Consider the following 16,311-nt stretch of genomic DNA (forward strand, 5'->3'; position numbering starts at 1 on the left):
CTATACCCTATTTGGATACCTTAAGTACCTGAAACTAAAAAGGGTTTTTACCTTGAACCAAAAAGGGTTCTTCTCCAGGTAAATCCGTATAAAGAAACTGGCGAACACATCAAAAAGGCTATTCGTAAGCATGTAACAGCAAGCGGCTCCATTTGTTTTGTCACTTATGACAGCAAAGTCCTCTAAACTTCTGTAGCTATCTTAACTTTTTTTCCAAAACCCAGTCATTCTGAGTTTTAATACCAGTGGTTCTTAGTATTCTGAACATCATAACTTTTCAGTTTTTTTTTCCTTCAATGACATATCCATTCTAATAATGATTGAAATCTAAGTCGGAAGTTAGCAGGAATTTTGACTTCTAAAAAGTTAATGAGGAGGCCAACAGACACATTTTGTTTTCATCAGGGGTGAAAGTAGATTTAATTTCTTCTTATTTTTTTTATGGGCCTAATCATAGAATTCCATATAGAACCCCTATTAATTCAATAGGATCTCTGTGGGTTCTCCTAAAGATTTGTCATTTAACTTTTAAAATGTATTATCTTTTTGTGGCATAAACACAAACAGTCATGATGTTTTTATCTGATTGTCAAACAATCACTTCAAAGGGCTCCTTCTCTAGGCTACCCACACACGTTCATCCACTCGCAAATTATTTCCAGCCTCCAAACAGTGGTGAATGGAAAGAGACATTTTTTTTACACAAAAAGGGTAATGACATTTGGCAATCGTCATTAAGCCAGAATTTATACGTCCACTGCTGTCCCCGCGTGTCGGCCACTCATCTCTGCCTTGGCAAAATGTCAGTGTTCTCATCTAACCACATCATGTTGTGGAGCGTAGGCTATACAATCCGTTTTCAAGTCCATTTGCAAATGTTTTATTCGTCTAACATGCGGTTATAGCCTACAGTTTTCTTGACATTTTGTTTTAATTATTGTGATAGGCTCATACCCACACTATTTATTTTGTCGGGACGCCGTACCAGACCGCCTTACTTACTTTCACCCTTGGTTTTCATACAGATGTCTCAATTTCCGTTTTCCGTTTATTTTTCATATTCTTGAGATGCCTCTCTGTGTTCACACTGCAGGTACTGTCTTTCCTCTTATCTGATCTGGTCTGGGCCCAGCACTGTCTGCAGCCCAGGCACAGCAAACTTCCCCATCGGCGCCCAACTCCCTCGCCCGCCCTTAGAAAACAGGAAATGATCCATCTTCAGCACAGCTAACAGGCTGTGGAGGCAGGAGGTTGGGAGCGTTAAGAGGGGGGCCTAGGGTCAGACTACACTTCACCTAACATCCTGAATATGTGAGCCCCTAGTTGGACTTCTTTCTACTTCTGTCTACTTCAGAAGACATCAAAATCCTCTTTTTGAAGAAAACATCCATGCCTCCTGCAGAGTATTATGGGGAATGATTCCCCATCCTTCATCGTCCATCCTGTATCCTGCACTTCTATAGTGGAGGGAGCTGACCTCATTGCTCCTGTTCGTTGTGTGTCTGGACCCTCCCCCCCCACCCCACCCTAACCCCTGTATGGAGGACATTCCAGTAAGGGTGTCAAGTCAGCCCAGGAGCTAAGGGATAAGCAGCTGTTTGCAGGCAGACGTAATTTGTTCAACCTCTGATTAGGCCCCAGAAATGTAAACTATGAAGAGACACCAACGGTCTCGGCAGCATCATTTGACACCTCTGCAATCTGTCATGGCAGAGAGCAGCAGTGTATTAAGGGGCCGAGTTGAGGTGGAGACAAAGGCAGCTGCCTTGCGCACATGGGCCCTCATAATCTCAGCACCATTTGCCTAATAGGAGGACTCACTCGTGTGTCAATCCTCTGTGTTTCTCCTCTATTTGACTTGGTGTGAAAGTCAAGGTATTGTCATAAGAGAGAGTTGCGAATTGCCTCTGTTTGGTAGAAATGTAGGACACCACTGGGCACACACTGGTTGAATCAACATTGTTTCAAAGTAATTTGTCAGTGTATTGTGACGTGGAATTAATGTGGAGAAATGCATTAGTTTTTTTTTTTAAGTTGTCAACCAGTACTGTTTCCATCTCATTTCAACCAGCGTTGTAAACATTGAAATTAGCGCCAAACCTGACTAACAGGTTGTTACATCAATCTAATTTCCACATAATCATAAGAACTATGTATACATTGAATTTTTGTCTGAAATTCCACATAAAAACATCAATATTTTTTATGCTATATTCAATATATTAGGTGGTTTAATTTGTGTTGAATTTCATGTTTAATTAGACATATTTTATTTGACCAGGTTTCAATGTTGATTATAAAATGGTATATTTGAATCAATGTCATTGTTTCAACGTAATGCTATCAACCTAAATAAAGAGGTATATTGAGATAAAATTCCATGTCACAATACGCTGACAAATTATGTTGAAACAACGTTGATTCAACCAGGGTGTGCCCATTGGGACCTGAGTGTGTATGTGTCAAAGGATGTTGTGGTGAGAGAGACTTGTGAATGAATACATTGTAATGTGACCCCAAAAGCGGTCTGTTTCAAAATCAGCACATCGTACATAAAAAAACGGCCAATGTATACCCAGATTGAAAACATTATTGCATCACATGCTTTTTATTTAGTTTAACAACTTGACATTTCGATCCACTTGTTACAAAAAAAATGTAGTTTAATTAAAATATCAAATCTACAGTTTAATGAGGTAAAAGCAGAGTCATTTAAGGCACGTTTCTCAACTCTTATTTTTATTACTTCTGTGGTTTATGCTCAACGTTAAAACACCACTGTGGTTCTGGAGGAATAAAAACAAAAAGGAGTGGCTTTCCTCAGGAAAGTTATTTTACATATACACTTAAATTATACAATTTTAGTATGTTAATAAACATGTCATTTCATAGTTTTACAAGTTCCATGTGTCTTTCCTCAACATGTAGCCCACCTTTAGTAACATTGTATATTAAACCGTACATTCTTTCTTGTTTCATGCTGGTAGTAATGCATTACAAGTACACACAGTACACTTAAAGGAATCCTCCATTTTATGCCTCAGCCAAACGTTATTAAAACAACCGTTTCTAAGCTAAAATGATGAAAGAGGAAAAACCTGTCTGGATCTGGGGTTCAGTGCGGTTGTATGTCTAAGCAAAGACACATTCGAAGGACGTTGTGGGGTGTTTCCAATAAAATGGGACTTATCTTTTGGTCAGTGGTTAGAGTTTCAAAATATGGACAGACCACATTTCTGTCAAGGCCCTGTAGCCACCTCCGGTCATAAAAAGGTGATTATTCATAACATAACCTCTTCCCCTTTTTAAAAAAACCCATTGCTAAAGCAAAGCAAACTGAGGAGTACCATTTGAAAGGAACATTTATGAAGCTATGATCCAAGCGCACACAATGGCTAGGTAGGTTTTTTTTTTATGTGGTCGGAATGGTTCAGATCATCTACACTTTGCTGTACCCCAATACTGTATACTGTACAGTGTTTTCAAATGAAAAATCACAATCTGATGTTCAAAGGGTTCCAAAAACTCTCAGAAAATGTATAATAACTCCAACCATTTCTTTACGCTTTAGGGGGGTAGATGTATTGCAATACTTGAGATGGAAAACTTACCATATTCATACAACATCTAGTAGAGATAAATAGTGCATAACGTGCACTACCTTCAATTGGTTTGGTGTAACAAATAATGTTGTCCTTCTTATACACAATTTTACTAGTTACTGTATGGCAATGCTTTAATATTATATATATATATATAATATGCATCTGTATTCATTACAGTATATTATTTTTCATATTTAAATGAGGAAAGAACATCACCACATTTTTAGCCTTGGCAGCCATTGGTTATCAGCCAATACAAAATGCAGATAAATCTCCGTCAGTTGCCAAATCCAATAATAACGTGGCATTTTGAACTTTGAAAATAATCAGCACACTCTGGCAGGACAACAACTATATAAGTGGCAGCAAACCATTGACTGAGCCAGACTTGTTCTCAGAACTGCCTGTGGAGTTCGTAGTACATATAAGACATTTTATACTGAAGGTGACCTTGTGACTTGTGACTTTTCCTCTCCAGAAACGATCCAGAGTGACTTATGTAGAAAAAACATCATGTCATTCCAAATGTATTAGGCTATATAGAAATAAAAAGCATGAAAAACAAAACATTGTTCAATGTCTCAATGTCTTGGTGCAACACCTCTATAAAAATGCCTATATCTCCCATATGGTTGTGAGAACATTCCAGATGCACATAGGGAGTCGTGTAGTCTGAAGGCATCTACGCAGTCTGTCATGTAGTCTATGGGTAGTTGTGTAGTCTGTCATGTAGCCTACATATGCAGACAAAGCTGCAATGTTGCAGTCAGTTCCCAAAAAGGAGAGAAGTCTACCCCAATAGTCCACAGGCCTGGGGGTGAGAGTCCACAGGCCTGGGGTGAGAGTCCACAGGCCTGGGGTGAGAGCTGAACTCTACTTGAGTTCATGCGTCAAATATAAAAAAAGAGCGAAGCAGTTTGTCCTCCAACTTCGCAAGGAGTTCATCACTCACAGTTTAGCTCTATGATAAGACGAGACCCTCTCTCATTCCACAAGCCCTCTTCTCTCCAACCACACTTCCAGGCTGACTCCTGGAGTAACGTTACCAAGCAACAGCCAGGTGGTGTAGAGTTCCCCTCCGGACAAACTCCAAAGTTGTTATGGTGAAACGATAGTAACAGGGTAAAGCAGGAAGCATTCCTTCTAATATAGTTGTCCCATTGGCCTTACAGAGAGTGTGGAGTGGAACTCTAACGTTGCATCTGAAATGGCACCCTATTCCCTATATGGTGCACTAATTTAAAGTATTGCATAATATAGGGAATAGGGTGCCATTCTGGACGCACTCGATGTCTATGAGAAGTCCAGCGGACGAATCATCATGGTTGTTGCTCGTAACGAGTAGCTGGGACCCTTAAAGTAGTGCCACTTGATGCCATTTAGCTTCCCGATGTGTTGCCCTTTGGTGAAGTACATTCCGTTGAGGTTGGACGGGCCGCAGGCATCGAACCACCAACCTGGGCAGAGCAAAGAACAGACGGAGAGAATTAGATCATTTTATAAGCCCCCATGACAAAAAGTTTAAAACAACCAAAGACAGACATTAGTGTGTATGAAACGCCATTGCTTAAAGCTAAAGGAAAGCGGAAACTTTATACCAGACGGTCCTTAGACCGTAAACGTCACATTGAGTTTCTCTATTCTGGTCCTGCAATGTTGAACCTTGACAGAATGCTACAGTGAACTCCAACAGCAGCTATGGAGCAGTTGTTTAGACATAATTACAAAGGTATTTAAGCGTGTTAACCCTGGCAAGGCTGCCGGCCCAGATGCCGTCCTCAGAGCATGCGCAGACCAGCTGGCTGGAGTGTTTACAAAGATATTAAATCTCTCCCTATCCCAGTCTGCTGTCCCCACTTGCATCAAGATGTCCACCATTGTTCCTGTACTCAAGAAAGGAAAGGTAACTGAACTAAATGACTATCGCCCCGTAGCACTCACTTCTGTCATCATGAATCGCTTGAGAGGTTAGTTTTTAAGGACCTGTTCACTCTCAGTGGTATTTAAAGAAAGAGTAGATGTGCATGGGCTCAAATAAGCTCTGTTGAGATTGACATTCAGAAGACAAATTCCCTGCATATAATGCTGTTGTATGCACTTTTTTTTATCCTCTTACATTACCTTTCTCAAAGGTAATGTATTGCTTTACCTCTAGCACCAAAGAGCACATGAAAATGAGCAAGACAAATATTCTAATTTCAGGTTGGCACAGTGTGGCTGGTGTGACATGTGTCAATTGATGGGTGATATATGGTGGGGCACAGCCTTTCCCCTCAGGTCTGAAATACCAGTGCCAGTGTGAGCTGTGACATTTCACAGAAGACCTCCCACTGAGTCCCACAGTTAGTACTGTTGCTCTTGTCTTTGGCATGTGGTCAGGGTGGCAAAGGTTTTCCCATTGGTTCTTTGTGACTAAATCCATGGGGATTTATTTCCGATTTGATCAGTATCCTCTGTGTTTCCAGTGCTGAGCTTTTACTCTCTTGTAAAAACAGATGCCCCTGCTAGAAACACTTGGTGATCTGTTTCCAGAACTGGATAGTCTATTGTCATTGTCACCTCAGTACATTAGTGAACATACAGTAGGACTGGAATGGTCTGTTCATTGTGACTGAGCTTGTGTGTACAGCGCCTTCAGAAAGTATTCACACCCCTTGACTTTTTCCACATTTTGTTGTGTTACAAAGTGGGATTCAAATGGATTTAATTGTTTTTTGTTCTTTAATTATCTACACAAAATACTCTGTAATGTCAAAGAGGAAGAACAAGTCTAACATAGTTTTAATTACTGGAAAATAAAACACTAATATATCTTGTTTAGATAAGTATTCAACCCCCTGAGTCAATACATGTTAGAATTACCTTTGGCAGCGATTACAGCTGTGAATATTTCTGGGAAAGTCTGTAAGAGCTTTGCACACCTGGATTGTACAATATTTGCCCATTGTTCTTTAAAAAATAATTAAAGCTCTTTCAAGTTGGTTGTTGATCATTACTAGACCGCCATTTTTATGTCTTGCCATAGATTTTCAAGGCGATTTAAGTCAAAACTGTAACTAGGCCACTCAGGGACATTCAATGTTGCCTTAGTAAGCAAAAATATTTAGCCTTATGTTTTAGGTAATTGCCCTGCTGAAAGGTGAATTTGTCTCCCAGTGTCTGTGTCACATCCTGACCATGGTAATCTGTTATTTTCTATGGTAGACTGGTCAGGGCGTGACAGGGGGTGTTTTTCTATGTTCAGGTTCTAGTTTTCTATTTCTATGTTGGGTTTGTTTGGGATGATCTCCAATTAGAGGCAGCTGGTCCTCGTTGTCTCTAATTGGAGATCATACTTAAGTAGGTTTTTTTTCCATCTGCGTTTGTGGGATCTTGTTTTTGTACAGCTCTGTAAAGCCTGACGTTCGTTTTCCGTTGTTTGTTGTTTTTGCTTTAGTGGTCTGAGTTAAAATAAATATTTATCATGAGCACTCAACACGCTGCACCTTGGTCTACTCCTTATGATGAGTGTCACAGTCTGTTAGAAAGCAGACTGAACCAAGTTTTCCTCTAGGATTTTGCCTGTGTTTAGCTCTATTTCAATTATTTGTATCCAAAAAAGAAAACTGACAAGCATACCCATTCCATGATGCAGCCACCACCATGCTTTAAAATATGAAGAGTAGTACGCAGTGATGTGTTGGATTTGCCACAAACATAACGCTTTGTATTCAGGAGAAAAAGTGAATGTCTTTGCCACATATTTTTCAGTATTACTTTAGTGCCTTATTGCAAACAGGATCCATGTTTTTTATTCTGTACAGGCTTCTTTTATTTAACTAGGCAAGTCAGTTAAGAACACATTCTTATTTACAACGACGGCCTGGGAACAGTGGGTTAACTGCCTTGTTCAGGGGCAGAACGACAGATTTTTACCTTGTCAGCTCAGGGATTCGATCTAATGAACCTTTCGGTTACTGGCCCAAAGCCCTAACCACTAGGCTTACACTCTGTTACTGTTTTAAAATCACCATTGGCCTCATGGTAAAATCCCTGAGGGGTTCCTGTCAGAGGGGTTCCTGTCAGAACCGACGCTGGAGATGAGAAGCAGGTATGGAGAGTGAACATTTAATTTTGCACAGACATAGGACTGGAACAGCATCAGAACCGGGTAACACCACGACATACGACAATTAATGCAGAAGCGGGGAACAGAGCTGGGGAACATACAGATATAGGGGAGGTAATAACACAGGTGATTGACTCCAGCTGAGTCCAATGAATCGCTGATGCACGTGACGAGGGAAACAGGTGTGCATAATGATGGTGGCAGGAGTGCGTAGTGCTGGGCAGCCTGGCGTCCTCGAGCGCCAGAGAAGGAGAGCAGGAGCAGGCGTGACACTTCCCTTCTTCTCCGGCAACTGAGTTAGGAAGGGGCCTGTATCATAGTAGTGACTTAGTGTATTGATACACCATCAAAAGTGTAATTAATAACTGCACCATGCTCAAAGGGATATTTAATGTCTAATATATATATATATATATATATATATATATATATATATATATATATATATATTATAGGTGCCCTTTGCGAACCATTAGAAAACTTCCCTGGTCTGTGGTTTAATCTGTGCTTGAAATTCACTGCTCGAAATCACGTTTAACGCCATTATTGTACACAATAATTAGTTAGCCCATGCCACTTATTACGTGACTTGTTAAGCACATTTTTACTCCTGACAAAAGGGTTGAATAGTTCTTGACCCAAGACGTTTCAGCTCAGATTTTTTAATGAATTTGCAAATAATTCCACTTTGACATAAGGGGTATTGTGTATAAATCAGTGGCACAAAATTTCAATTTAATCCAAAAGTAAGCCATTTAAATGAATTTAAAACGACAAAATGTGGAAAACGTGGAAAATACTTTCTGAAGGCTCTGTTTGATTTCTCCTCTTTGGTTACTGTTGTTTTTCTTACTGTTTCTACTGCACTGATCATATATACATGTTATTACAGTGAATATGGTAAAAACAATCTATGTCAGTGCTAACACACTGCTGGATTGTGAGACTGACTTGTTGAATTAGGGGAAATACGCAGTCCTTAGATCGGGTTGGACAGAATTCCCCGATCTCCCGATATTGTCTTCTCTTGCCATTGACCATAAACGGTTTACAAGCCCAGTCCTCCACTGGGGAACTGTCATACAGTGAGTAGGGTCACCTTGCTCCACTTACACAGCCAGAGAATTAGAGTCATTTTGAATCTCCCTGACACTTGGTACCCGGCCCATGGACATTTATGGTGCTAATTTGAAACCCCAAATGTGCTGTAGTGGGAGTGCAGAAGTTAGGAGATGCAGTAAGCTGCACACACGCCTCATTACTCTGTACTGTGGTACAATGCTACATGCACAGGTCCGTGTTAAAATGACACAACCCAGTCTCAGGGTTTGAGCTAGGAGGAATCAGGCTAGTCTTGTAGTGGAACCAAGTTCTCTAGACACTTGACCAGGATGCATTACAAAGATAAATCTTCCTTTCTGCCATGATGTAGTGGTTTGTGGGGACTCTTCTTGTGCCATTTCTCAGTGTGGTGCATTATTGGGTCTCCCCTACCACATCACTAAATAGTATATTAATGGGTTCTCTTTGTACCATGTCACAGTGTGGCAGTGTTGGGGAGTAGTGAACTGTATGTATACTGAACAAAAATACAAGCACAACATGTAAAGTGTCCCATGTTTCATGAGCTGAAATAAAAGATCCTAGAGCTTGTTTCTCTCAAGTGTTGTGCACAAATTTGTTTACTTCCCTTTTAGTGAGCAATTCTCCTTTGCCAAGATAATCCAAACACCTGACAGGTGTGGCATATCAAGAAGTTGATTAAACAGCATGATCATTACGCAGGTGCACCTTGTGCTGGGGACAATAAAAGGCCACTTTAAAATGTACAGTTTTGTAACACAACAAAATGTCACAGATGTCTCAAGTTTTAAGGGATTGCGCAATTGCTGACCGCAGGAATGTCCACCAGAGCTGTTACCAGAGAATAGAGTGTTAATTCCTCTACCATAAGCCGCCTCCAACATCGTTTAAGAGAATTTGGCAGTACATCCAACCGGCCTCACAACCGCAGACCATGTGTAACCACGCCAGCCCAGAACTCCACATCTGGCTTCTTCACCTGTGGGATTAACTGAGACCAGCCACCCGGACAGCTGATGAAACTGAGGAGCATTTCTGTCTGTATTAAAGCCCTTTTGTGGAGAAAAACTAATTCTGATTGGCTGGGCCTGGCTCCCCAGTGGGTGGGCCTGGCTCCCAAGTAGATGGGCCTATGTCCTCCCAGGCCCACCCATGGCTGCGCCCCAGCCCTGTCATGTGAAATACATAGTTTAGGGCCTAGTTAATTTATTTAAATTGACTGATTTCCTTATATGAATTCTAATTCAGTAAAATCTTTAAAATTGTTGCATGTTGCGTTTAGATCTTTGTTCAGTATAGTTCAACTAGTAATTTAACTACATTTAACTACATGCAGTAGCTTGGTGGTAGTTGAACTCAATTCAAATCTTGGTAGTGTTTTCAGTAGTTAATTACGTTTTTGCCATGTAGCAGTGTAGCTAACTACTGGAACTATACACACTTATTTTTTTGCCAAAAATAAAATTAAATATGGGTAAAGTAGGCAAGAAGGTTTTTGTTTTATTCAGCATCAGACCTGCCTAATTCTCACTTCAAATATAGTTTGTGTGTTTAATAGGCTAAATTACACATTCTGTTAACATATGACCCCAGAGTGATATGGTCTTGCAATTTGTAGTCTGACATTCAGATTTAGATATGATAATTTATCACTAAGTATTTTGTAGTTACTTTTTCAATATAACTTTAAGGGTAGCTTTACTTTTGCTTAACTTCTTCCATTGTGAAGTCATTGGTAGCTTGGTAAACTATATTGTCAACACTGCAGTAAGGTGCATTATGGGGACACTGGTACTTACCCCCTGTGAGCATGAGGGCACACTTGCAGATGCAGTTGTCGTTGTCCATGTCTTTGGTGCTGAAGTCTGCCCCGTGGATCACCAGACTGCTCTGCCTGCCTGCTGTCCCACTGTGACTCTTCAGGAACAGTCTGAGAGGAGGAGGTAGAGGATGACAAGAAAAAGAAGACAAAATAAAAGAGGGCGATTAGAGGGAGAGAAGAAGACATAACACACTGTAAGAGACCTCCCGAGAAAGTTACATTTTCAGCAGTGATTTCCTGAGTAAATTTGATCTGCAAACAGTCTCTCCGCCTGGGTCAACATGAATGAAATAAAGAGAGAGAAGTTTAGACAAAGTTGTCTGGGAAGCACCTGCAAGCCTCAGAGCTTGCAGGTGTTATTTACAGTATAACAGGAGCAGAGAGACCAACGACCAGGTCGTTAAGGGCTGACCCAGGTACAGCCCAATGAGGCACCATCATGTAGGCTACATAACTCCCCTCCCACTGGTCCTAGTGGTCCTAGTCAGATCCAATCATCACTATCGTTCTCACCACTCAACCCCTAACAATTCTCCCCACTGGGAATTGAATAGGGTCTAAGAGAGTCAAAGGGTGGGTACTTTGAAGAATCTCAAATAGAACATATATTTTGATTTGTTTAACACTTTTTTGGTTACTACATGATTCCGTATGTGTTATTTTATAGTTTTGATGTCTTCACTATTATTCTACAATGTAGAACATAGTTAAAAAAAAAAACTAGTAGGTGTGCCTAAACACACTTGAGGGTGTGTCATTGTGAATTGTGAAATCACTCTTGGTAAGAGAGCAGAAATGCTGTAGTGTCAATCCTCTCTTTCCTGCTGTGACCTGCATCATTAGGAGCTCATTCTGTGGCCTGCCTTTCTCTAACCCACATTATCACACGCCTAAGAGTTTTCTCTCACCAAAGATGGACTCTCAGAGCCAAGGAACTCTGTCAGAGGACCATGCCAATGTGTCTGCTCTGTGCTCTGAAACATGTTCTGTTAAGCAAAATCATTTCCTGAGACCCATTGCCGTCAATCAGAATGGACAGGGGAGTAGGCGGTAACAAGTCTCAGTCAAGTTGTGTTTTTTCCTATGAGAAAGGTTGGAAAGGCTTTTAAAAATATATATCTATATAAAGTACCAGTCAAAAGTTTGGACACACCTACTCATTTAATGGTTTTTCTTTATTTGTACTATTTTCTATATTGTAGAATTATAGTGAAGACATCAAAACTATGAAATAACACATATGGATTCATGTAGTAACCAAAAAAGTGTTAAACAAATCAAAATATATTTTATATTTGATTTTATATTTGCATTGAGGACAGCTTTGCAAACTCTAGGCATTCTCTCAACCAGCTTCATGAGGTAGCCACCTGGAATGAATTTCCCATTGCCCATTGAACGTGAGTGGGGTGAAATGTAGCCTACAAAATATGTGTACAACTAATGAATGCAAAGATATTACATTCTGATGTCCCTCAAACTGTAATTGACTGACACGTCTGCTTGTAACTGTGTGGATTCAGGTTAGATTCATGAAGTGGAGACACTGGTCAGTGGTGTATATTCTTGGAGCAAGTCTTTTAACATGAACATGACTCCTGTATTTAGACAGCTGTGTAAATGGATGATTTGTATGGAGCGAAAGCGGAAAGAAGTGACTATGTCACTGTTGGGAATTCAACTAAGCCACTAAACCAATACTGTATTATGTAGTGGAGAGTCATAGCTCTAATCGGTGGTTTTATCTGAATCAAAGGTGGGTTGGATGAATAGAACATGCTGAAATTAGACATGGTAGTGGGGTGATGAAATAATGTAGGGAGTTGAGTGTGTGTGTGTGTGTGTGTGTGTGTGTGTGTGTGTGTGTGTGTGTGTGTGTGTGTGTGTGTGTGCACTTGTTTTCCTACATTATCTGGACCCCAATGTCGTAACATTTCACCTTAATGTCCTGAAAAGTTAGGAAAACAAGTCCTGAATTTGTTCAAATATATTTTAAGCTTAAGGGTTAGGGTTTTGGGGTTAGGGAAAATAGGATAAAAAAAAAAATGTACACTCAAAAAGTCCTGAAATTTCACGAAAACACAGCTGTGTGTGTGTGTGTGCGTGGGTAGTGGGTAGTGGAAGGTTGGGGGTAGTGAGTCTTCATCTGTGACACATGCTGAAGAACGACTCTGACCCTTTAAGACTACAGAAGTTCTTGCAGATACTCTATTGTAGGCCTATAACTCTCGTATCACAAAACACAGCTTGAGTTCCTGGCAGTTTAACTTCTGTTAATTCCTGACCCACACAATCCAGGATGTAGCCTGCTACTGCTCTGATAAAGAACAGACACAAGCTGTGTATTTAGAAGACATTTACACAGCCTTTCGACCGCACACAGAAACATCGCCAAGACACGTCATAAAGAGGGATTCTCCGCATGACACTCGTCCGACCTTAAAATAGGTTTTGTCTGTATTTACTGGGTGTGTTGTGTATTTACCAGACAATTTACCAGATAATCCACCTCAATTGACATCTGCATCCTGTCATGTCAAGTCCATTATGTGCTTAACTGATAAGTAGGGTGATCCGAAGCAGCAGTCTTCAAGAGGAAAATACGGTTTTCCTGCGTGAGTACAGTTGTTCTGCTGTCTCTGTTTCTCGGCAGAAACGTTTAGTGTGTCATGTAACGGGCTGTATTTCATCTCCAGGGTCAAACATCTGCGCAACCGATGAGGGCCCTTACAGACTTTGAAGGCCAACTGTGCCGATCTGATTGGCTCTTGTTGGAATAACTCGAGCAAATTAGATTGGCCAAGGCTCATTAATAAACACAATGTTGGATTGTGGGGGATTGTTTTGAGCTTTCTCAATGACAGCCTGAAGGAAGAAGTGTTGGTGTCCTGCCATGTCATTCTGCTCATATCCATAGGGGATGGTGGTTTGTTAGTGTTATTTCGTTGCTGGATGTTGGATATATAAAACATTTATACAAATGCTAATAGTATTAATACTACACATCATTATTACCGCTTTGTTGTAGATTTGATTTCAATCGCAATAAGGAAAGGACTCTGGAGCATTGCAGAGTACAAGTGGGAAATTACCAAAACTGGGATCAGTTAAGGATCATTGTTTTATGATAATACATGATAATTTGAAACTTGAACAATTATCAAGCTTTCCCAAAATATATCCTTGGCAAACTAATTCAATTACATCTATTTTCAAATATAGGATTCTATTGTGCTAAACTACACGGTATGCATCGACTAGTCCACTCCAATATGCATGAGGGAATGCATGAGGGCATCACTATCATTAGCGCAAAGTCGGCAAACTAACAACACCATGTTGAGAGACACAGTGGCGGTCGGTGCTGTTTAAGATTAGGGAAGACGTTCTTTTTTTTTTTGGCGCATGGCCTTATTTATATCAATCAATCAAATGTATTTATATAGCCCTTTTTACATCAGCCGATGTCACAAAGTGCTTATTCAGAAACCCAGCCAAAAACCCCAAACAGCAAACAATGCAGATGTAGAAGCACAGAGGCTATGAAAACTCCGTAGAAAGAAAGGAACCTAGGAAGAAACCTAGAGAGGAACCAGGCTCTGATGATTGGGCAGTCCTCTTCTGGCTGTGCCAGGTGGAGATTATATGGGTACATGGCCATTAAGGTCAGATTGTTCCTCAAGATGTTCAAACGTTCATAGATGATCAGCAGGGTCAAATAATGGTTGTAGAGGGTGCAACAGGTCAGCACCTCAGGAGTAAATGTCAGTCGGCTTTACATAACCGAGCATTCAGAGGTCGAGACAGCAGATGTGTGTGTGGGGTGGGGTGGGGTGGGGTGGGGGGGTAGGGTGGAGAGAGTCGAAAACAGCAGGTATGGTACAAGGTAGCATTCCAGTGAACATCAGGGTTCCATAGCCACAGGCAGAATAATTGAAACTGGAGGTGGACTGGGAACAGTAGGCAAAATTAAGAGGGGAAAATAGACCAAACTATTAGGGTGAGGCACATGGGCTTATTACACAACACACACTTAGTATTACCTTCTTTGCTACAGTATGCATATCGCCCTGGTATATTACATCATTTATGCAGAAGCATACAAGACATTTTTGGACTCACCTTGTTGTGCTGTGCTCACTTGAACAGGAAGGTGGTGCGGCGGTCCTTCGTGGGCAAATTTTGTCATCAAAGTCTGGCATTCTCTGGATTTATGGTGCTTTCAAAACAACTGGGAACTCGGAAAAAAACAAGGTCAAATCATGATGACGTCATTGATCTTCAGGTCGTAGCTCTAGAAAGAGGCCGGATTTACAATTCCAAGTTGGATGACGGTTCAAAATGTGTTTTCCCAGTCGGAGCTTGTTTATTCCCGACTTCCCAGTTGTCTTGAACTCACTGAAGTCAAGTTTTCGCATTTCTGAGATAACAGTTGTTTTGAGCAAGGTACAAATCATGATTCATTGACATCATGGCCAATGTTGAATGTTTATCATTTTAAACTTGGAGAAGAGCTTAATCCCAGATTTGGGACCACACAGCCACTCCACTGAATAGCAGGCTAGTGATTTATTTGCAACGCTTGCAGTTAGTCACGGATTCAAAACCACTCATTGTTGAATTTGTGATTTCCAACTTGTTGTGTAATGTTTATATCCAATGGCCGATGAGCACCGATTCGTTTTCTCTATAATTTCTCTTCATTATTTCTCTTCATATGACAAGGATTAAAAAGGATTTGCCAGTAGATTTTCGACTTGATTTATTAAACCTTGATTTAACTAGGCAAGTCAGTTAAGAACAAATTCTTATTTACAATGACGGCCTACCAAAAGGCAAAAGGCCTCCTGCGGGGACGGGGGCCTGGGATAAAAAATTACAAATAAATACAGTATAAATATAGGACAAAACACACATCACAACAAGAGAGACAATACATCAATACATAAAGAGAGACCTAAGACAACAACATAGCAAGGCAGCAACACATAACAACACATCATTGTAGCAACACAACATACAGTGAGTGGTTTGCTGCCTTACAACCTGGAATTCATTTTGGGGTTTGTATCATTTGATTTACACAACATGCCTACCACTTTGAAGATGGAAAATATGTTTTATTGTGAAACAAACAAGAAATGAGACAAAAAAACTGAATACTTGAGCATGCATAACTATTCACCCCCCAAAAATCAATACTTTGTAGATCCACCTTTCTCAGCAATTACAGCTGCAAGTCTGTTGGAGTATGCCTCAATAAGCTTGGCACATGTAGCCACTGAGATTTTTGCCCATTCTTCAAGATAAAAATGCTCCAGCTCCTTCAGGTTGGATGGGTTCCGCTGGTATACAGCAATCTTTAAGTCATATCACAGATTCTCAATTGGATTGAGGTCTGGGCTTTGACTAGGCCATTCCAAGACATTTAAATGTTTCCCACTTGACTGTTGCTTTAGCAGTATGCCTAGGGTCATTGTCCTGCTGGAAGGTGAACCTCCGTCCCAGTCTCAAATCTCTGGAAGACTGAAACAGGTTTCCCTCAAGGACTTCCCTGTATTTAGCGCCTTCCATAATTTATTCAATTCTGACCAGTTTCCTGGTCCCTGCCTATGAAAAACATCCCCACAGCATGATGTTGCCACCACCATGCTTCACTGTGGGGATGTTATTCTTGGGGTGATGAGAGGTGT

The 16,311-nt window shown here is 40.6% G+C and overlaps 1 protein-coding gene across 2 annotated transcripts in view; it reads right to left on the minus strand.

Moving 5' to 3' along the window:
* Positions 1-2,580: 2,580 nt before the first annotated feature.
* The window catches only part of angpt1 (angiopoietin 1), a 55,314-nt gene continuing 41,583 nt past the window's right edge, over positions 2,581-16,311 (minus strand). For both annotated transcript variants that reach the window (XM_014177605.3, XM_014177603.3), the window contains exons 8-9: positions 10,596-10,726; positions 2,581-5,062 (exon numbers count right to left, since the gene is read on the minus strand). In XM_014177605.3, the coding sequence (XP_014033080.3) occupies positions 4,899-5,062; positions 10,596-10,726 (295 nt within the window). In that variant the 3' untranslated portion in view covers positions 2,581-4,898. The remainder of the gene's footprint in view (positions 5,063-10,595; positions 10,727-16,311) is intronic.

The sequence above is a fragment of the Salmo salar genome, chromosome 27 (genome assembly GCF_965601325.2).
Source record: "Salmo salar chromosome 27, fSalSal1, whole genome shotgun sequence".
NCBI classification, from domain to species: domain Eukaryota; kingdom Metazoa; phylum Chordata; class Actinopteri; order Salmoniformes; family Salmonidae; genus Salmo; species Salmo salar.